General features: G+C 38.3%; 1 protein-coding gene across 2 annotated transcripts; it reads right to left on the bottom strand.

Annotated features, from left to right (window-relative positions):
* Positions 1 to 452: 452 nt before the first annotated feature.
* LOC113399252 (protein mahjong) lies at positions 453 to 27,789 on the bottom strand. Of its 2 annotated transcripts, none has more exons than XM_064219689.1 (34): positions 27,387 to 27,789; positions 21,124 to 21,274; positions 20,679 to 20,816; positions 19,979 to 20,103; positions 18,979 to 19,051; positions 18,103 to 18,211; positions 17,441 to 17,536; positions 16,267 to 16,398; positions 15,430 to 15,515; positions 14,662 to 14,829; positions 14,334 to 14,467; positions 13,679 to 13,790; positions 13,143 to 13,279; positions 12,849 to 12,933; positions 12,421 to 12,581; positions 11,765 to 11,895; positions 10,823 to 10,914; positions 9,836 to 9,958; positions 9,229 to 9,382; positions 8,564 to 8,709; positions 8,074 to 8,274; positions 7,868 to 8,001; positions 7,388 to 7,612; positions 6,911 to 7,127; positions 6,466 to 6,585; positions 6,016 to 6,107; positions 5,522 to 5,718; positions 4,837 to 4,934; positions 3,531 to 3,608; positions 2,667 to 2,787; positions 1,432 to 1,589; positions 1,212 to 1,293; positions 640 to 761; positions 453 to 553 (listed from the first exon to the last, which is right to left on the bottom strand). In XM_064219689.1, exons 1-34 carry the CDS (start codon positions 27,482 to 27,484, stop codon positions 479 to 481), a joined length of 4,371 nt encoding a protein of 1,456 aa, XP_064075759.1. In that variant the 5' UTR covers positions 27,485 to 27,789; the 3' UTR covers positions 453 to 478. The 2 variants fall into 2 exon arrangements, with proteins under 2 accessions (XP_064075759.1, XP_064075760.1); XM_064219690.1 differs by having other exon boundaries at positions 640 to 758.

Here is a 27,789-nt window from a genome sequence, read left to right as displayed (position 1 = left end):
AATTATAAATATTCTAAATTATTATCATTTGCTTATATCACTATGAATAAAACGAACAAAATCGATCATTATAAATGATAAAAGGATATTTTACTATGTTTAAAAAAGTACATACTTTAAAATATTGATATTTTTAATCAATCATAAAAAATCAAAAAAAATATATTACGGCAAAATAAACGCGCTTTCTAGCTATAAAATGAAATTAAAATTCAGAACGTTTTTTATAATTGGCCTTATTCATATATTAAATTAAGAAATTTGATTTGATTTCAACGGATAAAGAAGTTTTTGTAGTTTATCTATGATTAGTAACAATTATTGAAAGCTTAGTGTCGACAGATCGCTTATTATCGCAGCGACTGCTATTAAAACTATGAATAAAATTTTCTCTGCATAATACATGCTCTCCACACTACACATAACCCGCCACGTGCGAATGAAACACAAAATATCGTTCAAATGATTTATTGGCCCGCTAATCGATCTCAAACTCGATGATATTGTCGAAGTCAATGTCCCCGTCGCTGTCGCTGCTGTGCCCCTCGGCCGCCTGTCGACATGAATTACACGCGTTAAGAGCGAACATCCACAGAGAGAATCCGGTAACGAGGAGTCAGTCAGTCACTCAGCACGTACCCGCCTGCGCGTGCGCACTCGGCGTCGGCGCGGCTCGTCGTGTTCTCGCTCGCCGGACGAGTCGCCGGAGCCGGAGCCCTCCGCCAGCCCCAGCACCGCGTTGCGCAGCAGGCTGGACGCTACTGGAACAGGGGGTGGATGTACTGTCTGCCCGTGTGACACGGCATGGGTACTTCACTCTTATATTAGACCGCACCCGTAGATGATTTTTTAATATATTGACATCCCAGTAAAAATGACGTTAGGTACGAAACACGAGTATTCTAGAGAGAATTAATACAACAGAGAAGTTCCTTTTAATGTAGCGCTATTAGTAGTATGTGATGTATTGTCTATATTTGTAGTTGTTTATTAAAATTCAATCATTTCAATTTTTAAGTTTCTTCTTTAACGAATGTCTAATTTAAGATGAAAACGAGAGAAAGTGTAGAAAACTGTAAAAACTGAATAGAACATTAAAAATTAATTTTAAACAAATGTCCTTTACGCCCTTTATAAGCTAAAGTCGATACGAATGTTAATGAAACAAAGTCTCCTAGACTCTCTCGATGCAACTCGACGGGTTCACTCACAGTCGTCATCATTGTCGGAGCCGGAGTCCGAGCCGTCGTCATTGTCGGATCCTCCCGCTAACTCCTCCTCTTCTTCCTCCTCCTGCAAATAACAACAATTTCCTTAAACACTCATCATCAAACTAAAAAACTTGGCTTTTTAAGAATTTTCATGATTTGAGACATTGCCCATTACCCAGTGTGAGTGTTTGTGTGTGGATGTGTTAGTGTGCGTACGTACCGCGTCGTCGTCGTGGTCCCTCTTCCGGCCCACGTCGTAGAGCTTGACGCAGGACTCCTGTACCTGCTCGAAGTCCCCCAAATTCTCCACCAACGAGATTTGCGTCCCGAAGCGGGAAACGCCCAGCGAGTAGATGTTGCGCTTCACGTCTATCGTAGCTGTTCACAGACGGTCAGACAATTTATGTAATATCTCTATTCTTATTGGAGGTCGTTTGGACCGATAAAAATCAAATTTAAAAGAGTATTATTAACATTATACTTCTGTATTTTGTTTACAAACTGAAGGCTTTTCAAGACTATATTAGTCACCATTCAAACAGAGGAGACAAAATTTAATAAGTTACAAGCCTAATATTACTAATAATATTAAAAATACAAAAATCTCTAGATTTGGATGAAATTTGGAACAGAGATAGATTATAGTCTCGAATAGTGCATAGATGGAGTTAATGCTTGTTGACTTCCAGGCAGGAGACATAACATACATATATAATTGTATTTAACTAACATGACTGTATTTTTACATGTTGAAAAAGAGTAACTGCTGCGTTTCTTGTCGGTTCTTCTCGGTAGAATCTACATCCCGAACCGGTGGTAGCTTTACTTAAAATAGTTTGTTAAATGACGATTCAAAAGTGCTTGAAAAAGCCTACTTGAATAAAGTATATTTTGATTACTTTACAACATGGAGAAATGTCCCTCGACGAGGGCGGAAACTAGTCTACTAATAAAGATTGTTTTTTATGCGATTCTGTAAATAAATTTTAACATAAAACCTTTCGTAGTAGATAATATTAGTTATAGCCGATTCCAATGAGAGTAGGAAAGTAAACAAACCTTAGACTTACGTATTTCATGCCACTTGCTAATAACTCAGCTATATCGTGCACTACTAAGAGTTTATGATTAATATATCTTTATTTATAATACAACACTGTTACACTTAACTACTTATATCCACTTTAATTTCACTTCCAAAATTTCGATAACATTTTCGTCGACGTTCAAAACGGCATTTATTCGCAAATCCATAGTGAATATCACAGATTAATCAAGCTGATCAATTATATCGCGTCATTTTGCTGTCAAATGAGTATATTTGGAATAGTATTGTATTTTAAATAAATTTACATTAAACAAGAACTGTTAGGAGAGCATAATACAGCTGAGATCGCATGAAATATGGAAACTTATGGTTTGTATACCTTTACTCCTCCTGCCGTCGGAACGTACCTATGCTGGAGTAGTCGTAGGGGTCGAGCGTCTTGAAGCTGGTGTCAAACTGGCTGCGCTCCTCCGAGTCCTGGTCCGAGCACACCGCGTACAGCGCCGTGCACGTCGGGTTGAAGATCACCTGGCGACACAATGGCAACGATTTATACCCCACTGCTGGGTTAAGGTAGGTACTCCAATATAGACAGTTGGAGTATAACATTAATATTAAGCAACAAATTAAGCACATATTGGTTTCGAATATCTCGGATGTAATTACATTAAAAAACAAAGTAAAACACGGCTCTCCACCGTCTGTACCTGTCAATGCGATAAACTCAAAAACTATTAAACAGATTTTCAATCGGTTTTCATTAGGTAGTAGATTTAGATGATATTCATATCTCTCCATGACGAGCCAAGCGAAAAGCACTACCTACCTCTTCTCGAAGCGTCGTTATTTTTAAACTCTTACAACTTGGGTATGGACTATACAAAAAAAATTATCGGAATGTGTTGCCAATAGCGGACTTATTAAACATATAGAGTTTTAATTGCATAGCTCTCATACTTTATTGATATCTAAAAAAACAGTCACATATTTTGACAAAGTTGTATAGTTTGTGATGTTAGGACGTGTAGAGTTAAAGCTTGGCTCTTGGCAACATTATACATGAAAATATCTTTGTTGAGATAGATATTGTATCAAATGTCATTGTGTATTGACGGTTGAAGATTTTGGAAAATATCTCGCCGACTGGGAGCTTTACCGGCGCCGCGGACATCAATAGACATATTACGACATCGATATTATGTATTATGCTATGAAGACCCTCCTTATTCTTGGGACGGGTAGCGAGTTTGTTAATAACAAAATCAACTCACTTCGGACTTGTCTAATGAAGGCACTGTTCTCAATAAATGAAACGTTCGAAGATCCCACACTTCAGTGTTCGATATCACCTGGAAATATCAAACAATAAATCATCAACATTTTCTAAAGACCATATTAACAAATACTATGAGGATTCACGGTGCAAACGCAACATAATCGGTCCTATAATTTAATAAAGAACATAATTTCATTTTAGAAACAATTTGGCAAAAATTAAATAATCATACAAAATACTGGTTCTATAATAAATCCATTACACAAACAATAGTTTTAAATTTCTATTGATTAGGTTAGTAATATACGCAGATCTAAGTCTATATCTAATTGGCTATTTGACAATGCGAAAGATATAGTGTCAATTGTTGTAATCGGTATATATTATGAGTTTAAAAATGGTTATTTATTAACGAAAGTTGAAAATAATAATTTATTTATTCAAAAACCCATAAATAAAAATGCATTTTTTAAATGTTTTTCACGTGACACAAAATGCTCCTGTTTGGTCGGGTTTGTGATGACGTCACTTGCTTGTTAACCTCGTTTGCCTACTGTATGTGGATTATATGTGCCACGGATTACAAACAGGCAAGTGACGTCACCGACCACAATGTAGCGGCATATTGTCAAAGTAGCGTTTTCGCGCGCTATTTAAATATTGAATTTTTAACTTGATATTTTTCAGCAAATATTTACTAGAATTAAAAAATTACAACTTTTACTGGGTTCCTTAACCTCTACTAAATAATGTAAAATTGATTTTAAAAACCAGTCAAATAGCCAATTACAAGATGACAAAAACAAAATTTGACATTGAATTGACGTGATATCATTGGTCGAGAGCTTGAATAGTCTATGATATTCACTATGGATTTGCGAAAAAACTTTTGAACGTTGACGAAGCTGTCATCGTGAATTTGGAAGTAAAATTAAAGTGGATATTAGTAGTTACGTGGAATAGTGTTGTATTAAAAATAAAGATATTAATCAAGAACTGTTTCAATGTCAATCAAATAAAATAGGACATTGGTTTAAGGGCGGCCAAGCGATGTCACAAGTCGCAGGTTCGATCCTGACCCCTTGGGTTATTGTCATTCCCATTTTGGGTACATAATAAAAAAATCCACCAACCCGCATTGGAGCAGCGTGGTGGAATATGCTCAAGCCTTCTCCTCAAAGGGAGAGGAGGCCTTAGCCCAGCAGTGGGAAATTAACAGGCTGCTAATGTAATGTAATGTAATAAAAAATTGGAAATTCCTTATAATAACGGGGCATTGTACTGTTGTGAAGAAAAATTACCTCCAGCCCGTTGGGATGGAAGACCCCGCTGTGCGTCTGGTTGAGTTTGTCGAACTTGTGTATCTCTTTGCCCGTGTTCACGTCCCACAGCACGCCGTCTGAAACAGGAGTCGTGGGTCATTTACTTGTTTAATCATGACCACTGGCTTTAGGACTTTCTGCAAGCCTCGGCTACCTAATCATCACCTCTCATCGCCAATAACAATACTTACTGTTGTTGTGTACCGGTAGAGTAAGTGAGCCAGTGTAACTACGGCTCAAGGGCCCAAGATAACATAGTTATCTTGCAGCGCCAATGTCTATGGACGGTGGTGATTATATACCATTTGATGCTCATTTTGCTAGATAGTCCACCACTTTAAATAAAAAGACGAATACTTGTCAAGTTTTGACTTATCAAGACGTCTTAACGTAAATTTAACATCGTTCGACGTTTGATCGACTTGGACTCTGAATGAATTAATGAAGCATTCGAATCACAATAAACATATGAAATTTTCATAGTTAATAATATTTTAAATTAAGGTGTTTTTTAACTTAAATTGCCTCGTGAATTAAAAACATTATGCGCAGTCCATAATAATACAACAGTATAAATGGGCTTGATTTATTATAAATTGACGATGCCTGGACCGGCGAAGCAGTGACTGAATGGGGAATAGCAAACAGTAGCTGGCGACGATACCTGACAGGACGAGCTCGTCCGTGGGGTTGAAGGTGGCGCGGTTCTTCGCGTACTGGTTGCTGATGGCCGGCGTGAGGGTCATGAGCTCGTGTCCGGTGCGCGTGTCGAAGATGCTCGCCGTCTCGCCTTTCGTGCCGATAATGCGATCGTCGGACATCTTCGAGAACTCGACGTACTCCTCGTTGTCGAGCTGGAAGCTGGTGGCAGATCTTGGTTATTCGTGTATAGGACAACTTCACTTATTATTAATTCAACGTCCCTCCTTTTTAGAAGGCTTGGGGCTTATTTCACCAAATTTAACCGAAGACGTTGTGTCCCTTGTACCTGAAGTTAGCCAGTGTGGCTTACTCGCCCTGCAAAACCGGATCACAAGAGTGAGTACTGCTGTTTGGCGGTATAATATATGATGCGTGGGTGGTACCAACACAGATGGGCTCGCACAAAGTCCCACCACCAAGTATAATTAACGTAGCGAATGTTTGAATTGCACTTACAGTTGCTCGAACTCCTTCATGTTCCAGAGCGCAGAGAGCGTCCTCCACGACGTCGTCGACGACGCTAGCAACAAGCACCCATCTCTGCTCGCCTGTCACAAATGAAACCAAACTGTGTTACTTGAACTTGTAACGCTAAACATAACATATATAATTAAACACAAAGAATATATAAATAATAGACGAGCTTGGTCTTAATATTCGTTAAGGTCATACGAGATAAATAATTGTAATATACATAATTATATGCAAAACGTCTGTGATTGAAAAAGAGTAACTACTGAGTTTCTTGCCGGTTCTTCTCGGTAGAATCAACATACCGAACCGGTATCATATTACCAATGATATAAAATTTACCTTGCAAAATGACGATTCAAAAGTCCTTTGCACAGCTTAAATTGCCTCGTGAATTGAATATATTTTGATATTAACTTCTGAGTGAACACATACCTGCATATGGTATATGTAAGATTCGTGCACTTGATACGAGTTCTCTTCGACTCCCGTGAACAAGTTGAATATCCGGATGTCGCCGGACGACGTCGCCGTCAGCAGCTGCTGTTGGGTCGGCTGGGGGGGAGACGTATAGGATTTTTTTTTATTTCGAAGTTCATGCGCATTGAGTGATATATGATAGGGAAGAATTTTATGGATTCAGAAATCGTCATGATTATGTTTACGACTATGTTATGTATGAGTATGAGTATGCACATATGTTTATATGTTTTTAATAATAAATAAACCATCACATATTTATCTTAAACAGAAATACCAACCAGTGGCCCAGTGGTTTGAAGGCGTGGGTCATAGCCACTGAATTATCATGTGCTAATTTGGGTTTTTAATTATTCGCGTGCTCGGCGGAAGGAGAGATATATGTGTGCGTGCGACTCACGTGGAAGATGGTGTGCGTGAAGTAGGCGTCGTCGTCCTGCAGGCGCAGCGTGCGCACGTGCGCGAAGTGCGAGTGCGCGAGGCGCGCGTGCGCGCGGCGGGCGGGCGGCGCGCCCAGCTCGCGGCGCACCACGCGCGCCAGCACGCTGCCCGCCTCCGCGCCGCGCGCGCTCACCGACGCCAGCCCGCCCGCCGCCGGCGACGGGCACTTGTGCGGCCTGCGGCGCGGGCACAGTTATAATTGAGAACTCGTTATTCTAGTATTTCCTCTTTTCTACTCTAATCTTATCATTACTGTAAACTCGTGGAATGCACTACATGATACAATATTGAACAGCTGTTGAGTATGTGGTACTTACCCAAGCGAAAAAATGCTCTAAGTCCATTCCAACGGTATTTCGAATGAGATTATGTTAATTCAAAATCTCATTTCCTCCTTCCATTGGAATGAACTAGACTACGGTTTAAGATTACTCACTCGAACAAGTTAAATTGCGGACACGTGACCACGGGGTTCTTGCAGAGCGCGTGCTGGTTGTAGAGGTACTCGGTGATGATGGAGTGCAGTGTGATGCGCGGGGGGGACGGCGGCCGGTCGCCCCCCGCCGCGCTCAGCTGCTTCTGGAGGGAACGCTTGTGTTCGGAGCCGGGCGTCGTGGCGCCCCCTTGCACTGGCGAAGACAAGGCAGGGTTTTGGACTTTTCTGGAAGATCCGACAGTTGTATTAATGTACAAGTTTTTAAGTTCTGCAATTTTATTAATTCTTTCTGAATTTGAGCTTGCCCCACCCGAAGCGGAGGTTTGAATTTTAAAGGGCTCTGCGCTTACATATTCGAATCGAAAACAAATTTAACTCCGATAATCCGACTTAGGGATCGAACCTAAGCTAGTCTTTAGCGTCTAGACCAACGAGGCCGCCAAGTAGTGGTTTACATGACTTATGAGAAAGTAAACTAACCTCAGCTTGATAACGGTCGGCATGGGGCTGTCCTCGTGGTGCGCGTGTGCGTGCGCGTGCGAGAGCGAGGCGTGGTCCAGGCTGTCGCGGTGCAGCGCGCCGCAGCTGCTCGTGCGCGACACGGACAGGCGGGGCTGCGGGCAGACGGCGGTCACGGACTGCGCTCGGGGCGGCGCGCGGGGGCGCGGCGGGCGCGGGGCACTCACCCGGGAGGGCGTGGCGGGCGTGTAGACGGGCGGCGGCGGCGGCGGCGGCGCGGGCGCGGCGGGCGCGGGCGGCGGCAGGCGCGCCTCGCGCACGAGCGCCGCCGCGCTGTCCCGCAGGCCGCGCGCGCGCAGGTGCTCGGCCACCAGCTGCAGCAGCTGCCGCTCGTTGTAGCTGATGCGCGTCTGCGCCACTACGTTCGCCTGTTCACGGAAACATACTCTGTGTTTGATACTGAAATCATTATAGGAAATATTCCGCCGAACGGTTTTGGCTACTATTACTTTTTTTTTAAATACAATTTGAATTTTCAATTGTCATCATTGTAGGGATAAAAAGTCGTGGTGAAATAAGAAGGCCTTTAAAGGCCGGCAACGCACCTGCAACCCCCTGGTGTTGCAGATGTCCATGGGCGGTGGTAATCACTTTCGATCAGGTGAGCCTCCTGACCATTTGCCCCCTATAACATAAAAAAAAAGACACGCCACTAACCCTGTGTATGTTCGCTAGCGAGGTCTCGAACTCGGCTCCCATGTGCTTGCTCTTGCCGGAGACTCGTTCCAGCAGCTCCAGCGCGTACTTCTGGAACATCACGTGCTCCTGTCGTTTCTCCTGGAGTATCGGGTCTCGCATCAGCACTGGAACGTTAATAACTTACTTAAACGGCTATTCAGTACTCTATATTAGGTATGATCGATTATATTTTAGAAAATTATGTTATCGCACATTTGAATGAATCAATAGTAGAACATATACACTGAAAATGCCCAGCGACTTTACACGCTTCTATGTTTTACGGACAACAATTTGGCCGGTACGAAACAAAGTTATGCTGAGGCAATACGTAAATAATACTGCATACCGATCTGTGATTGGTCCATCAAAATTGGTATTATGTATGTGTTGTGAATTGGAAGGATTACGAAATGATTATCACAGTAATGTAAATTTAAAGCGTATACTGCAAAGCGGTTCTTACACAATAATATTATATACTAAAAAATTCTCAAAGACTAGCTGCATCTTAAAGTATACGTTTCATAAAATTGGTTTTATATTTTTTTTTTCAGATAGGCATAGGATAGAAAATGCGTCTCCTCTTTGTTAGTATCCATTAGTAAATTCATTATGAAAAATTTGTCCCCCATTCTACCCACCCTGCAGATGTGACGTGGTGAAGAGAGGCAGCTTGGAGATGATCTGCCGCACGGTGGGACAGCGCGCCAGGCCGGCCAGCGCTCGGCATGCCAGCCCCCGGAGCCGGTCCGCATCCGTGATCGGCGACTTCACCATCATCATCGACAGCAGCACCTGCGGCACGAGTAGAGATCACTTAGCAACTTGACAATGAAGTTTTATTTAATTATATATTACTAAATATTGTAGTGTGTCGTAAGGTTAGAAATGTTATGTGGGATCGAATTTTTTTTTGTGGTATAGGTAGAAAGGCCAATGGACCACCTGAGCAAGTGGTCACCTAGATTTGTTTTATTCATTGGTGCTGTATGATATATTAACCAATCCTTACATCTCCAATGAACAACCAACATTGGTAACTAAGATGTTACGTCCCTTACACATGTAGTTACCCTGGCTCACACATCCGTCGAATTGAAACATAACAGTTTGACAAGAGATTATCTGATGAGTGTATGGTAGCTACCTAAGTGACATTACTTTATACGTGCTTGTTTGTTCTTGACTGCTCATTAGAAAAAAAAATTACGAAAAAAAAAAAAAAAATATTGACATCTACAAACGTACCATAATCCCGTTGTTCGTCCGTACACTCTCCCACACCTTCTGTATGACGTCCTCGTACGACTTGGCGGTCGTCTTCTTTTTACTGGAGCCCGTTATCGAGAATCGCGTCGTTGAAGCGCCCGCCTGGATATTCATTGAATACATTATTTAGTACGGATTTCTGTTGAGATAAAGAACTATGACATTATTGAATTTTAAATTAACTGCGCAATTCGTGAAAAAATAGAACCAGCCTCAAAGAGCGACGGTGGTCCCTTTAACTGTTCTCGCATGCAAATAATGTATAAAAATTTATACTCTATTCCAACCATAAGAGGAATAAAGCCAAATAAACAACATTTGACAGCAAATTGACGCGATATCATTGGTCGAGAGCTTGATTAATATATGATATTCACTGTGGATTTGCGAAAAATTAAACGTCAACGAAACTGTTATCGGAATTTTGGAAGAATATTAAATAAGTGGTTAAGTGCTATCGTCTTGTATTATAAATAAATATATTATATATTATTAATCATAAACTCTTAGCAGTGCACAATATAGCTGAGTTATTAGCAAATCGCTTATAAACGTAAATCTAAGGTTTGTTTATCTTTTTTCCTACTCCCATTGGATTAGACGAAATATAAAATAAACAAAATATAATTTGTAAATTACATGTAGAATGAATATTTTTTTATGAGATTAAATTTTGTAACCGCAAACTTCAAATGTTTGTACCGTCATAACTGCAACGTTCTTACGACTATAAACGATACCAAATCAAACATTGCCACATGCGTTCGGGAACCGGACGCACATCACTGGTACCACTTTTAAAATTAGTTTTATTATTTTTTTCGACCTTTCCATTTATGTCATAAAAATTACACAATTGGTAATAACATAATTTTAATTTAACGAGTTATATATAGCATAGTAATACAAATTAAAGCTAGAGAGAGAAGTAAACACAGTAGCTGCGGTCGCGCGAGCGGTACGTACGCGCTGCACGGGCGCGCACACGCAGTTGACGAGCACGTTGAGCGCGGCGCGCTGCACCTCGGGCTCCGGCACGATGTCGCCGTCCGCCGCTCCTTCCGCACGGGCACACACTCATGAGGGGGCCGCACGGACACACAACGGACACACAACGGACACACAACGCTCGCAGGGAGCCGGGCTACTCGCTCGTTATATTTGTATAACAACAGGGAACCGATGACTCAATTTTGATGAAATTTTTGTATTACGTGTCGGATTCGATCGATCATAATTCTTTCTACTGATATGAGAGGCGAAAATTACACCCCCTAACATACTCGTAACGTGTAACATACATACACACATACGCTTTTTAAAATTGTATTAAATTACATTTCTGGTTAGGATTTGATCGCTTAAGGTTTTAATTGGGACTTCATATTATTGTATAGCAATCAAATTGTATTCTTGTTGAATAATAGCAATGGCTGTTTTGTAAGGAATTTATATACTATCCCATCCGACTCAGCGTAAACTTATAGGTGACGACGATTTTATTGAGGGCTGGGATCGAACCTAGACCGCTCGGGTGCTGTTGAGATATGTAGTCTTTAAATGGTCAGCAAAATCTGGCTAGCCTAGAAATAGACCACCTGGTGGTAAGTGGCCTACACTACGAAACCAACCACCCTCCATCAATACGCCGCGTATTCTAAGACGTTATGTCTCACGTGCCTGCATTTAGACAGACTTACGCCATTAAAACTGAAACGCAGCTGTACAAGGCATTGTATTTATTTTTGTGTTTGTGGTACCACCGTACGCCCCCCCACCCACCAAAAGGACTCGCATCAAGCCTTATTACCATCTGTAATAATATTTCGGAGATGCATTAATAAACATATAACACCCCTATTTGCAACTAAGTCACTACTGTCGTCGGTGGTAGGTGTAGCTACTCACCGAGCACGATGTGCACGCCGGTGGTGAGGTCCGCGTCCCGCATGTCGATCTTCTCGGTGAGCAGCAGCTGCACCCGCGGAGCCACGCAGCACACGGACACCACGTCCAACGCTGAGCGAACTGTTTCCGCTCTGGAATTCACAACACATCCATACAGCTCATCGATTACGTCGTACAGCTGGAGATATTATAATAAAGTAATTTTAAGCATACACAAAATTTAAAACAATCACCGGTTCTTAATGCAGATTTTACCAAGAACCGATAAGAAACTCTTTTTATCATAAAAAAAAATACATAATCAACTACATATATTATAAATACAAAAACAACTTTGTCCATCTGTCTGTTGCTGTTTCATGGACAAACCCCTGAACACAATTTGATGTAATTTCGTATAAAATTTGAACTCCAAGGAATGACATAGACTACTTTTTAGGACAAATACTTGACGACGAACCCTTAAAACGTGAGCAAAGCCGCGGGCGTCAACTAGTATTAAATATATAAGCCGTGCACGGAAATTCACGCTGTATTCTCGTGTTCTCTGTTTGTTAGTAACACTTTAAAGTGAAACTACTTAACCGCTTAAGATGAAGTATCGTCTATCACTCAGTCTGCGAACGGAAGACAAAATTATTTTTCCTTTTGGTTACCTGCCGTTGAAGTTCCAGTCGTAGGCGTACCCCACGACCTGCAGTAGCAGCGCCACCCCTCCGAGCTCCAGCAGCTCGTCGACGGGCGGCCAGCGCGCCCAGGCCGCGCCCTGCACCATCTCGATCTGTTCTTGGATCTCCTCCGGAGTCGACTTCGACGCCTGGAATTCCATATTCCAACATAAATGAATAAATGTCTAAAATACTTATACCAACATTATTATCGATTTTTCCTATCAAAAGAAAATTTGAAAACATTTGTTCAATTAAAAAGATCATTATAATTCAAGTCATATAATAATATGAATTAAATTACTTAATTAAAAAAAAAAAAACAAATTACAAAAATTCAACTCCATCCTTGCCTATTTTGTTACATGTTTAAACTAATTGCGTACGTCTTGTAATACATTTTTTTCGACACTTACTTTGTACGGAGGTGGTTCAGGAACATTATCGCCTTGTTGTCTCGCAACTTGAGCGGCACGTATCCTCAAATGAGCCTCAAAGTATCTGAAAAATATTACCAAAAGTAAAAAATATATATATATATATTTCCATCAATGTATTTTGCAGGTTATGCTATCTCTACCGACTTTTCTTACAACGATATAAATAGTTATACTATCTGTGCTAGAAATGACGAATATGCCATTAATTTCAGGCAGGGTGTGCCTGCAGTGCAGGGGTGCGTGTGTGTGCGTGTGCGTGTGCGTGCGTACCTGCGCAGCGCGACGCACACGTGGCGCACGATCTGCCGCGCGGCGCACGTCTCGTCGTCGGACACGCGGGACTCCTCCTCCTCCGAGCCGAGGATCGGCAGCGTCGAAATCACGTTGTACAGCTTGCGGAGACCGTCCTGAGGGAGTGTGGTTATTTAAAAAGCATAGCGACGAACACAAAACCTAGATATTCCTTCTACCGCCTATTCCCATGGCAGGAGTATAGACGATAAAGGAGGTCTTTAATAATCTATGATTATTTGAGAAAAAATTACATATTAACGTCATTTTGTCAACCAAGTACGTATAGAATATCAAAGTCTAAATTTTCTTTATTTGTACTCCTGCCGTTGGAATAAACAAGGTCCAATCATACTCTAAAACACTTGCTATCTCTATTAGCTTAAAGGACAAGAAAGAGACAACGAGATTAATTTACAATATTTTATAAATCCAATCTACTCATTTATTACCACAATTCACTTACCATTCAAACGCAACACAATACACTAACATACGAATGAGTGGCACCTCACCTGGTTATCAAACTCCTCGAGTATTACACGGAACTGGAAGGAGAGACCGAAGAACATGGTCGCGTGACAGCGGCCGGAGTCGTGAGAACATTCTAGAAGCCACAACGCGTACCTGAAGTGAAAAACAATTTAAACTGAGTTTTATTCATAGTAAGGATCTATGAAATATAATGATACAAAATACACACACATAAATTTCGCACGTTGTCATACATATATACATATGTGTGCGTATAGCCTATTCCAATGGAAGCAAGAAAAAAGATAAACAAACCTTAGACTTACGTATTTCATGCCACTCGCTAATAACTCAGCTATATCGTGCACTACTAAGAGTTTATGATTAATATATCTTTATTTATAATACAACACTATTACACTTAAGTACTTATATCCACTTTAATTTTACTTCCCAAATTCCGAGAACAGTTTCGTCGACGTTCATAATTTCGCAAATCCATAATGAATATCATAGATTAATCAAGCTCTCGACCAATGATATCGCGTCAATTTGCTGTCAAATGACGTTTATTTGGCTTTTTTTCTGTTATGGTTGGATTAGAGTATACATAAACACTCAATCAAGAGAACATTTGTAATTCTAATTGAATGCTAAGACGATATGATCGAATCGTACATACGCGGAAGTACTCACTTGACGAGGTCCGCGAGAGTGTGTCGCGGCATGAGGCACACCCTCTCCATGGCGTCCTCGCAGTACGCGAGGTAGTACAGGCAGATGGACACGCCGGTCGCGGCCACGGACGGACGGGGCACTTCGAGGAATTTCTGAAATCGCAATTACTTTTATAAGTAAATAAATAGCAATTTTATTATTTCTTATATGACTGACATGATAAGCAAACTGGCAAATGGACCACCTGCTGATGTTTAGTGCAAACAGTACACGGGAACTAACTTGAGATACTGTTCGACATATTTGGATAGAAAAAAATATGGGGGCATAGACGTATAGTTGATACCTGTAGTCCACCCATATTGATAAAGTCGATGGAGAATTTCTTATGGCACAGCAGCGCCGCGAGGTACTTGAGCGCTTCGAAGGCGAGCCTGGAGTCTCGTGACTCGCGCACGTTGAGGTAGCCCAGGATCAGGCCCAGGGCGTTCTTCTCGAACACGTGCGACAGGAACTGCCAGAGGGGGGAAGTGGTATGTGAAGACCAAGATTACAATTATGTAACGTCTTTTGTTCTTAATTTTTGCTAATCTTTCATGACAACCAAATCTAAATTATGAAATCTATAATAATTCATGAGGAGAAGTTTTTCTGTAATGCTTCGCTGAAAAAAATTCTAAGTCAATATACACAAAACTTATACCAGAGGGACGCTTCGGGTGTTTTAGTATATAATATTTTTATATAATTAAATTAGACCATTGACGTGGCCAGCGAGAATATCATCTTCTTGTATTCATAAGAGGGATATTATATGCTAAGCGATCCTCTGGCGCCCACCGAAATGACGGAGAGGGTACCGCTGCCTTTTTAGTGGGTTTACTAGGCACTGGGGAGTCCCACATACTATCCCCCCTCTTCTGGGGGAAACTCGTAACGTGTTTTTCCAGCTTGAGTGAGAAAGATATTTACAATACATAAATACACTAAACTATACGCTCACGCGCACACAAGCACACGTATACACATGAAACACACACACACACACAATTAGTATAATCCGAGCAATCATATTAATAGTATTAGAACGATCAGTTCCTACACATACGCTCACCTCCTGATACTCCCCCATCGGCGTCAGGTACCTTAATATCAACATCTGTTTGGTCGCGTCTGTCGGTGGATGGATTTGTATATTGCCTGAAACGTAAAACATTAAAATTGATCTCTCTGACTCTCCCTATAGTGCAGGCATGTGATCAAACACAGCCACACACTATGACTTTGCTCTCACAGTTACTATTTTTTTTTTTCAGGTAGGTGGACAAGCAATTGGGCCTACTGATGGTGAGTGGTCACCACCGCCCATAGACAATGTCGCTGTAAGAAATATTAACCATGTCTCAACATCGCCAATGCACCACCAATCTTGGAATCTAAGACGTTATGTCCCTTGTGTCTATAGTACTGCCTCACTCATCCTTTATACCGGAACTCAATAATACTGAGTAAGGCTGTTTGACGGTAGAACATAAGAAAGTGGGTGGTACCTTCTCAGACCGGCTTGCACCGCCTACCATCAAGTGAATAGTATTTTTGACTAAAATATATCTAATTCTTTACAACGTATAATATTTAACTTTTCACAGCTACTGAGAATGTATTCACAGAAAATTCTAATATTTACTGACGGTATTTACTGACGAGAATCATCATTTTAATTTTTTATTTTAAATATTTTATTGCACAACACTTGAATACAAAAAAAAAAAAAACTTTAGATAAATGGTGCGCAAGGGCGGTCTTATCGCCTATAGGGATCTCCCACAGACAATCTTTGGTGACGAAGCTTAGACCGAAAACAGGTAAGTTCAGAAATAGACAGAGAGATAAAAACTATAGCATAAGAATACTTATACTACAGTATAATAATAGACTACCCGTAAGCTACCTATGACGTAGGTCTCCATCTCGGCCCAGCTGGAGTTGGAGGACGTCTCGTGCGCGTGCGCGTGCGGGCGCGCCGGCGGCGACATCAGCCCGCTCAGCCCGCTCAGGCCGCGCTCCGGCGACGCCGCGTACGCTGCGGGCCCACCGCACGGCTCAACTAACTCACTCCTACCCACACGCTTTGCTGACATTCTTATTTGCCAAATCTTAATCAAAACTAAAGCTTCATCGAATCCACGGCATCATTAGTCCAGCGATTATTTTCATATTGCTGAGCTTAGATTATTTCTATCACTAGGTGGAGTGCACACTATAATGTAACTAAATCAAACGAGCCAACTTTCTTATCTCGGTGTGCGTGACAGCTACACCCGACATTGGCCGAACGTCAAACTGCTTAACTTGTGTGCGTGTACTTCTCAGCTTTGACGAACCATCTTGACGTCATAATCAAAGTTGTCGAGTGCGCCTTTACGGTTTAATACGCTTATGCAACTTAAGGCACGGAAAAGGTCACTGGATTAAAAAAAAAAATCACCTATTCAAGCGAAGCGTACTGTATACTAGGATTTATTTTTATGATATAGCTTGGCGGACGTGCACATTAACGCTGTAAGAAATTAATAAATAACAAAGAAAACCGCCCTTTACATCTTTAATGTGCCACCGACCTAAGATGTTATCTCCCTTATGCCTTTAGTTACTGGCTCACTTCAGTTTAAGAACTTCATTCTCATTACGACAACGTCCTTTACATGAGAACTTATATCTAACTTATAAATATAACAATTCGTTCGGATCAGCAAAGCAGATGAGATAACAGTTTCAATTAATTATTTTAACAGAGAATCGTTACACAGAATATGATTATAAAGTCGAGATTTAAACATAGAAAAAATTGTTAGAGTCTTTACTTGTTTAGGTAAATTGTTATAAAGTTTTGCTCCCTCAAAAATGATCATCTTTTTTCCAGTCTTAGTTCTAGTTTTAGGCACTTGCTATTCAAACTGCAACAGAATACTAAATATCGCCGTCTGGCAATAGAATACACGGGAACCCACGTAGATCTAGCACCGAGTGATAGATCTGTTTAAATACTACTTCTCATTAACAGATATATTAAAAATTATTTAACCTCGAAAACATAATGACTATAAGCACTGTGACACACTCACTGCTGTAATTCTTGACGGGAGTTTCTGGATCTTTGATGACGGGCGGGGTCTCATCGACCAACATGTCCCCCCCTCCGCCCTCGTCTTTGTCGCGATCTGAAAAAATATATACTATTATTAATTAAAAATGTAAAAAGTTCTAAGTACAGGTCTTAACGTCTTATACATCTGAACGTAAAAGAGGAATAAAATTTGAATAAATACTTTTCGCTTGAAAGACTCATTTTTTACCGTGTACCGTTCTTCTACATTAGTCTCGACAGTAAGTTTTTGTAAAAGGGCGGCGACACTTTAGACTTCTACTAATATACAAAATATAAGGAATAACCGTTTTTTGTCTTGTAAGGCCCTTAGTATATATTTTGACGTGTGTTATTCTAATAGCATATTATTGTCTTTGAAGTATTTATTGAAAAGGGAAAAAAGCGGCGACACTTAAGACTTCTACCAATACGCAAAATTTCAAGAAAAACCTTTTTTTTTGCTTAAAACCTTTTTCGTTTCTTTCGAACGTGTGTCTTTCTAATGCATTCGTCTTTGTTGTAAATATTTAGACGGGAAACTTAGACTTCTTCCAACATACCTTTAAATCTATGTCACAACCCATTAACTACAATTAGATTGTAACACACAAGCTTTAAATTTAGTAATGTTATATAAACCTTTTTTATCCGGTGTCGGTCCGTTACATTTGATGTCATTGTTCCTCCTCTTGTCGAAACGCGCGAAGTGTCTCGTCTGATTCGGTGGAGTCACTAAATTCTGATTTGGCTGAAAATATTATTAAAAAAAAAATTAATTATTAGATATTTTTAATTAGAACTAATAGTATATGAACGGTTTTGAGACAATTAGAGAAATAATCGTTAAATAAATAAATAAATATTGCACAACATCACATACATTACTCTGATCCCAATGTAAGTAACTAAAGCACTCGTGTTATGGAAAATCAGAAGTAACGACGGTACCACAAACACCCAGACCCAAGACAACATAGAAAAGTAATGAACTTTTTCTACATCGACTCGGCCGGGAATCGAACCAGGGACCTCGGAGTAGCGTACCCATGAAAACCGGTGTACACACTACTCGACCACGGAGGTCGTCGATATCATTGTGTTGAATGTACATGAAATGGATGATTATAATTTCAATAGTCTAAATTTACATAATAAAAATATTATATACTAAAATGCACTGCATATTCAGGTATGTTTGGTGGTAGAGCCTTTTAAAGCCCATCTGAGTGGGAACCACTCACTCATCAGATATTCTACGACCATACAGCAATACTTAGTATTCTTCTGTTCCAGTTTGAAGGGTGAGTGAAACAGTTCAACTAGAACATCTTAGTTCTCAGGGTTGGTGTTGAAAAACATCAATTGGAAACCTACATGGGACGGTTCAAATGAGTATCCACCAACCTTAGTCACCTGACAAACCACAACAAGTCAGGACGTCAGGGGACGTCGCTTCGCCCAGCAATGGGCCATTCATTGGACCATTTGGGCAAGTTGTAATATTAGATAACTTACTTTATCTTCATGTTTGTTCCTCAACTCGTGTAGCCTCTTCAGCATCAGTGGTATTAACATAGCGTTCAGATCTCTGGAATATTAAAAACACTCAATTGAAATAACAATTAATGCCTCGGAAAATAAAATAACCAACCACACGAACAACAGGAAAATGTATCACAACATGGTCCTGGTCCTTTGTGTGTGTCTGTGTGTTAAGCTTTATATCAATATAGGAACTGAATAGACAGGATGTGGTCTTTTCAATCATAAGGTGCTATCATCTATAATTTTATTATATGTAATATAAACAGCTTCGCCTGGGTAGACTATGAGTCTATAGTCTATTCCAATCAAAGAAGGAATAAAGATAAACAAACCATAGATTTAAGTATTCCATGCGATTTGCTAACAGCTCTGCTATATTGTGCACTACTACAGTTCTTGATAAATATATCTTTATTTATAATACAACACTAATTCATACAACGACTTAAGTATACATAAATTTTACTGTATCGCAAATCCATAGTGAATATCATAGATTTTTCAAATCGACCAATGATATCGCTTCAATCCGATGTCAAATATTATATATTAATAGCGTAAGCCGATTTTTGTCCCAGTGATTATGGGACGATGGCTGCACATAAAAAATCCGTTATGGTCTCATTTTGATGTGCAGAAAATTAAAGAGGATACTTGATTGCAATTTATTAAATTATAACGATTTAACAGAGAATTAATTTTAGAGGGCGGAAAAACGTTACTGGACGGTTAGGGAACGGTGATCTCTCGAATAAACGCCAAATAAATATAAAATAAATAGATCAAACAGAAAACATGGAAGTAAAACGACCAGTGACATTTTTTTTTTTAAAGGAATTACTAATATTCCTATTTCCCCCTCCTTTTAGGCTTATCACTTGATGCTCAATCATAACTTTATTAATACCTTCAAAAACATCGTCATACTTTAGCGAATTTACATAAAAACGTGTAGATTTAAATAACCAACCTGAAGTTAGTGGCGATCTCCTGCACTTCCATCGCAGCAGCCAGGAGACCTGTAGCGTAGCACTGGAGCGGTTCCGGCGAATTCGTCGCCCAATTGACTAACCGATGGATCAGAGCCTCGTTATCCTGTAATGTATGAATGGGCAACACTTTATTCCCAATCAAAATCTTTATTAACTAATATTATATATTCTAAACTGTTTGTTATTCAAGTCATCGTTGTTAAATTTGTCCATACGTCAGGAATACTAAAATTATTACCTGAATCCCCCCCCCTGGATTTTGTTAAATTCATTTTGTAGTTGGAATAGCCTACAGGTGTACATGTATGTACTTATAGCCTATTCCAATGGAAGTAGGAAATAAATTAACAAACCTTAGATTTGCGTATTTCATGCGATTCGCTAATAACTCAGCTATGTTGTGCACTACTAAGAGTTTATGATTAATATATCTTTATTCATAATACAACATTATTACCCTTGACTATTTATTTCCACTTTAATTTTACTTCAAAACTTCCGAAAACAGGTCCGTCGACTTTCCAAACGCCATTTTGTCGCAAATCCACAGTGAATATCATAGATTAGTCAAGCTCTCGACCAATGAAATCGCGTCAATTTGCTGTCAAATGTTGTTCATTTGGCTTTTTTCCTGTTATGGTTGGAACAGAGTATATATATAAATATATATGTGTATACCTGAAAGACGACGCTCATTTCGAGGCCGGGCATCAGATCCAGGGTCAGTCTGCAGGCAGCCACGTTTAGTTTATGTACATCCCGCCCCGTTATATTCTGCCTCGAGTAGTACGTGTCGCGGACGTAATCATTTACTAACTGAAAAGAAGACAATGAAAAAAATATTATACACGAAAGTAACACTGTCGGTCTGTGTGTCTGTTACCCTTTCAGGGACAAATCACTGAATCTGTTGATGGAATTTTATATGAAGCAAGCTTGAACCCAGTAAAGGCTAGTTTATTTTTAAGTCACCCATTTAAGGGGGTTGAAGAGTTATCGTACAACCACAATCACCCCTTCGCTCCCCACTCCTCAAAACGCAGACGAAGACACGGGCGAAAAGCATTTATATATAAATATACTTATAAGACATTTATAGAATAGATTAAATATTTGTATATACCTTTGTCATAAAATTATCTTTTTTAAACATAACTTTTAGAGCATGTCCCAGCGCACACTCGGGGTCCGTCCGTGAGGGATGCCGTTCGTCGAACGGGTCGGGGTCTTTCTTCATAAAATTCTCCGTCTCAGCTTCTATTATTTCTGCGATCCTGAAATCAGTTTATTTTATATGATAAAAAATTTAAAATGATGTGAAAATGTTAAAAAAATGGACCGAATACTAGTTGACTTCCAGGCAGGATATATTATATACGTATATAATTGTATATAACTAATATGACTTTGTATTTTTAATTTTAGAAAAAATGTAACTACTGAGCTTCTTGCCGGTTTTTCTCAATAGAATCTACATTCCAAACCGATGGTAGCTTCGCTTAATAGTTTTGTACAACGACGATTCAAATGCCAACTTGATAAAAGGATATTTTGATTTTGATGTTTTTTCATTTATAATTCGCCTAATTGCGTCATACATCGAGATCGATATGAACATTAAATTAACGCTAATCTATACTTCTATACTATACTAATATTATAAATGTGAAAGTAACCCTATCTGTCTGTCAGTCTGTCGCTCTTTCACTGCCAAACGAATGAACGGAATTTGACGAAATTTGATATGAAGCAAACTTGAACTCCAAGGAAGGACATAGGCTACTTTTTTTATTGCCTAGCACATGACTAACACCTAAATAAGTCCTTAATATTTTTAAATGAGAACATTTTATTTATAGCAATAGTTTTCGTGTACACGTGGCCCGTGATTTCAAATATGGCGCACGTAGAGCAGCATATCCATTTCAAACTCGTCTTATTATTTTTTTACTTATATATCAAATGATTAATTATATTATATTGTCTATCAGGGTATAGAAGATCAAAAATCTTTATTAAAGATCATTGTTAAGTTATCGTTACGAACGGGGGTCCTTATGGTTGGGGTCTCTTTAGCTGGTATAACTCTATTTAGATAACAAGTTAAAAAAAAATTGAATTCTAATTTGAATTACGCATTCCATCGACTGTTATATATGTTATATTTTCCGTTTCTCATCACTAGCTAACTTGAACAGGGTATAGTAGAGCTGTTTTTATCTAAGCATCAGTCATAAGGCAAGGAAAGCCTTAAAAAAAAAAACAAGCAAATCGGCGATCAATACTACAGCTCCTTGGGTTCCTGGGACTACATTTGCCTGAGCAAAGTCTTGAACCATCCAACAACACAATAAAGAGTCCAAGTTAGGTTAACCGAAGTCTGCCTGTTTAATCCTGGCCAACCTATATATTATCAGGTGCTTTATGTGTTTTTAATTCATCTCGTATTCAATGATGAAGGAAATGTGTCGTTTAAAATTCGGTCATATTTGTATCTACCAAACCGCATTGAAGAAGTTACTTTACTTTTTCTACCCGGCATTCTACCGAACAACAATACCATACAGAACTTTAATTTGAACAGTGAGTGAGCCAGTGTAAATATAAGCATTTAAACCATCATAGATCCAGTAGGTCCACGTTGATAAAGTGATTTATATAGTTTTCAGTAAAGTTCCAGTCGGTCCACTAACGGCTTTTTTCTTCTGAGTATTGTGACCAAAGACGTGCTGTCAGTAATTTGAATTACCGCTATTTTATATTCAGTTAACGCATACCATTTAGTTAAATTTGTTCAATTTAAATTAATCGCAGAAGTTAAAAAAGTTTGCTGGGCAACATGCCAGACGAAATTTTAACAATAAAACGACGTACGATCTAAATATAGCAATAAAATTTATTATATAGTTTTGTAGCAATCATCTCGTCTACATCATAGCTAGTTTTGGTGGACCCAAAGTTTTTTGAACGAAGTTCTTTTACGCGACGAAGGACCTGCTCCTTCGGCTGAGAGATGAGATCGTTTAATTATTCCGAAACGTTGTAAATTAATTACATTGTGTCTATCATTTGATACATAATACATTGCGAAAGCTACCGGGTGTCCCATGACAAACCGCCCCCTTTTTTTTCTTGCCATTTATCGACCTTTATTTTTTATTAATTTTTTGCAATGTTAATTGCAAATATGCTCTATTCCAACCATAACAGGAATAAAACCAAATAAACAATATTTGACAGCAAATTGACGCGATATCATTGGTCGAGAGCTTGATTAATCTATGATATTCACTATGGATTTGCAAAAAAATGCCGTTTTGAATGGCGACGAAACTGTTATCGGAATTTTGAAAGTAAAATTTAAGTGGAAATAAGAAGTCAAGTGTAATAGTGTTGTATTATGAATAAAGATATATTAATCATAAACTCTTAGCAGTGCACAATATAGCTGAGTTATTAGCAAATCGCATGAAATACGTTAATCTAAGGTTTGTTTATCTTTTTTCCTACTTCTACTACTATGAATACTTAGCCTTAATTATTATTAAATCCAAAGTGATTTTGTTTTGCTTGTTACGTTTACAGTGTCAGACAAACCCCTTCCACTCAACACACAAGTGCAAAGTTATAGTCGAAGACCAATCTTCTATATAAAAAATTATGTTGGAATAAACGGAGAAAAGAGCGACTCGTAAATATCTGACGGGGTCGGATCGTTTCAAGTAGAACAAGTCCGGCTAAATCCGAAATTCTGGTAACCCCAACACCAACTACGCTATGAAACATGTTAAGACTTGTATCTACATGTTTAGATTTGCACATTTATATTTAGATACGAACATGAAATTATCGCTTGTTACTAGGCATGGGCGATATCCGATTTTTGTGAAATTGTAAAACGAATATTAGGAATAAAATATAGATGTTGAGATGTCGCCCTGTCTTTGTTTAACTTTACATGGGACGGTTTGTGAGAAAGAGATGTAACGAATGACACGAAATGATAATATTGGTTTATTAGTTTTCTCCATAAGGCAGTCCAAAAATAAAGTCAGCGTATTTATTAGTCTTAAAATCAAAAGATCAAAGTATTCTTTATTCAAAAAGGCTCATAAAAGCAATTTTGAATCGTCACGTTACAGTTGGGTACAGTATAATATACGTAACACTAGCTGAACCTGCGGCTGAACTAGCGTGGTATTTATAAAACTTTCGCTATACAAACCGTCACCCTCCCTCTTAATCCCCCGAGGAGTGAATTTAAATAAGTAGCCTGTTTACTTCCCCGGAACCCCATTCCATACCAAATTCCATCTATATCGTTTCAGTGGTTTGGCCTCAAAAGAGCAGCACACAGACAGAGTTACATACGCGTTTACAATATTAGTAGTCAGTTAAGTTATATTGCGTATGTTATATATGTATTAGCGTTAAAGTATATAAAGCCGCCTTTCACTATATATGCAATATTGTTGAAGATAAAATTAGATTTATTTAGTCATTCTTTTGAACATCATGAATGCGTCATAATATTAATTAGCTCATTACTACGACTGTAATGTAGAGGTAAGGAAACCTATTTTATATACATGTAGCCTATTCCAATGGAAGTCGGAACAACGCTGAACGAACCTTAGATTTACGTATTTCATACGATTTGCTAATAACTCAGCTATATTGTGCACTACTGAGAGTTATTTATTGATATATTTTTATTTATTATACAACGCTATTACACTTAACTACTTATATCCACTTTAATTTTACTTCCAAAATTCCGATAATAGTTTCGCCGATGTTAAAGACGCCAATTTTTCACAAATCCATAGTGAATATCATAGATTAATCAAGCTCCCGACCAATGATATCGCGTCAATTTGCTGTCGAATGTTGTTTATTTGGCTTTTTCCCTGTTATGGTTGGAATACAGTATATTCTGTACATTTATGGTATCGGCGACTAGATGGTAAGTGGTCACCGCTGTCCATAGACATTGCTACCGTATGAAATATTAATCATACAATCATAACCAATGCACCACCAACCTTGGGTAACGAGAAGTTATGTTGATATTTCTTGTAGTTACCTTGATCACTCACCCTTCAAACCGGATAACAACTGTACCAAGTATTACAGCTTGGCAGGAGAAAATATAATGTCGGTACCCACCCAGAGGGGCTTGCACAAAACTCTATTACATAACAATTTTTAGCTAACTAACCTAACTATGAGGAATAGAAAAAAAACTGAAAGAAATATTGGGGCCCGATTTTGATGAAAATCATTGAACATCTGTTAAATCAATATTCCTAGCCAGATTTATCTGACTCTGTATTATTATTATACCATTTAAAAGTGTTACTAATAAGGATCTGATTCTGGGAAATAATGGCATAAATGTCTATTTAAGATTTGTTAGTTTTATCGCTTCTTTGGCTGGAATACTGAATATTGTATTATACTGTAATTTTTAAATGTGCAATACTACAAAAAAAATTTTTTTAGTCTATGTCATGTTTGACTCAGGAATTAAAAATAAATACAGGATATGTTGCAAGTATCTAGAGCTTCTATGATATTAAATATTATATGTATATAATTTTTTTTTAAATGTATTAGTCATGCCAATAGGTTTAAAATATATTGCAATATCCAATTGGATTTTTTTATCTATCTGATATAACTTGTATGCCACTGTTGTACAGTTCAACATACAATAGATGAGAAAGTTTCACTCAAGTATCAAGATCATTACATAGTTACAATTTATTTGTTGGAAAAATATTCACTTTAACCTTCAATGAAGTCAATAGACTCAAACTAGAGCACTTATAGTCTTCTCCAACCACAAGAGGACAAAACCCCAATAAACAATATTTGACATCAAATTCTAGTCAAGAGCTAATCCATATCATTATGGATTTGTAATAAAATAGTGTTTTAAATGTCAAATAAATTGTTATTGAAACTTTGGAAGTAATATTCAAGAATACAAGTAGTTAAGTGAAATAGTGTTGCATTATAAATAAAGATATATTATCAAGAAGAAGCAAATATGTACATAAATCTAAGGTTTATTTATTTTTATTCCTGCTTCAAGTATACACTATATATATAAATATTTCACACCTTCTTTGAAACCTCCTGTATCTTCTAGTGTGCATTTAATTTATTATGGTTTAGTACCTTTTTTTCAGTTCGGCATTACGAAAAACATTGCTCATTTATTAGTATAGATATATACTAGTAAAACTCTACATACTTTCTGTGTGTCTGTTTATCTAGAAATTGATTATTTTATACCAATATTATAAAATGTAAGTAACTCTGTCTGTCCGTTGCTTTTTCACAGCCAAACCACTGAAGAGAATTTAATGAAATTTGGGTACATTTTAATGACTAACACTTGACAACTACAACTAGTACTATATAATTCAACATTTAAAGTAGCCACTGCAACTCATGGGTCTACTGTTATTTTATATTGTAAAAATACATATGGCCATATAAGATTTTCGCAAATCAATATGGTGAGTTTTGTAAAATAAGGGATAGTATCGAGTGCACATAAAACAAATAGTAGGGGGTGAAAGTGACAATGGTAGTGGTGCCCAGTGTTTACGCAGCAAACGTACGAGAAAGGAGGTAGTCCGAAATGGACACTTCTAATGCCTTCTACATCTACCCGCAAACTTCAGTCTCGTGAACAAGACATTCGTAGATAATGTCCAAATATCGAGCTCCACCAAATAAAAATAAAAAACATGGTAAATATCCCATTTTAAATACTTATAGTCATGTGGACATATATATATTTTTTTTTGAGTCACTGGTTCACCTATAGCCACAAGTTAACTACTGAGACTCGGAGAGACTGTGATCGCAGTGAGATGAACATTGTAAAGGTATATTTGGTGTTATATAAAAACTAAAGAATACACAATATTCTTCATGCTTAAATACTAGCGTTGGTGGTGAAATTGTCATGGTGATTGATTAAATAATTGATGATCTTGTAATCATTGTGTTGCAATTTATTATGAAATATTAATATAATACAGTATACTGTGAATCTTGCATTCCAATTCTACTTGAACATCGATATAACTAAGAGACTGTCGTAATTTTTTGTATATTGATTTTTATTTATGAAATATAAAGTTGAAATAACTTTTTAAGTTAAAAGTTTGCTTATAAATTAATTTCAAGCGAAACAAAAATTTTGTAAATTTTAAAACTGTCTTATTTAATTTTTTAATTAAATTACACGACGAAAAAAATAAAAAAAAATGAATTCACTTGTTGCCTCGGCTAATAAACGGCGTAAGAGCACTCGCATCGTATACAATGTGGAACATTTGACATTTCATTGATAACGGAGCTCACCTTGTCAAAGTTGGTATAGGATCATAATTTGGGGACGTATGCTGCTCCTCCCATTGCCTCAGAAGCTCAGTAACTTCTTGAGCTGGTCCTGAATCCATTGTAATTCACTATCACGTTTGCAGAATTACTTGAAAACTCATCTAACCTAACACAATTCCAAAATCTGTCAAACACGCAACCACTTCGTACACACACCGCGAACAGTATGGACGTAAATTAAAATAATTTTATAATTTATAAAACATTATCATACAAAAAGTTAATATTAGACTAATAAATTCATTTACAACGAGCGTATTGTATGAGCGTATTTTGTACCGCGCACTCTTCCGTTTCCACCATCAACTTAACAATAGGGATACCATATAAAATTATAAATTAGTCAAACATTGTAATCGGTGCC

Source organism: Vanessa tameamea, chromosome 29 (genome assembly GCF_037043105.1).
Source record: "Vanessa tameamea isolate UH-Manoa-2023 chromosome 29, ilVanTame1 primary haplotype, whole genome shotgun sequence".
Classification (NCBI taxonomy): domain Eukaryota; kingdom Metazoa; phylum Arthropoda; class Insecta; order Lepidoptera; family Nymphalidae; genus Vanessa; species Vanessa tameamea.
This window is presented reverse-complemented; position numbering and strand designations above follow the sequence as displayed.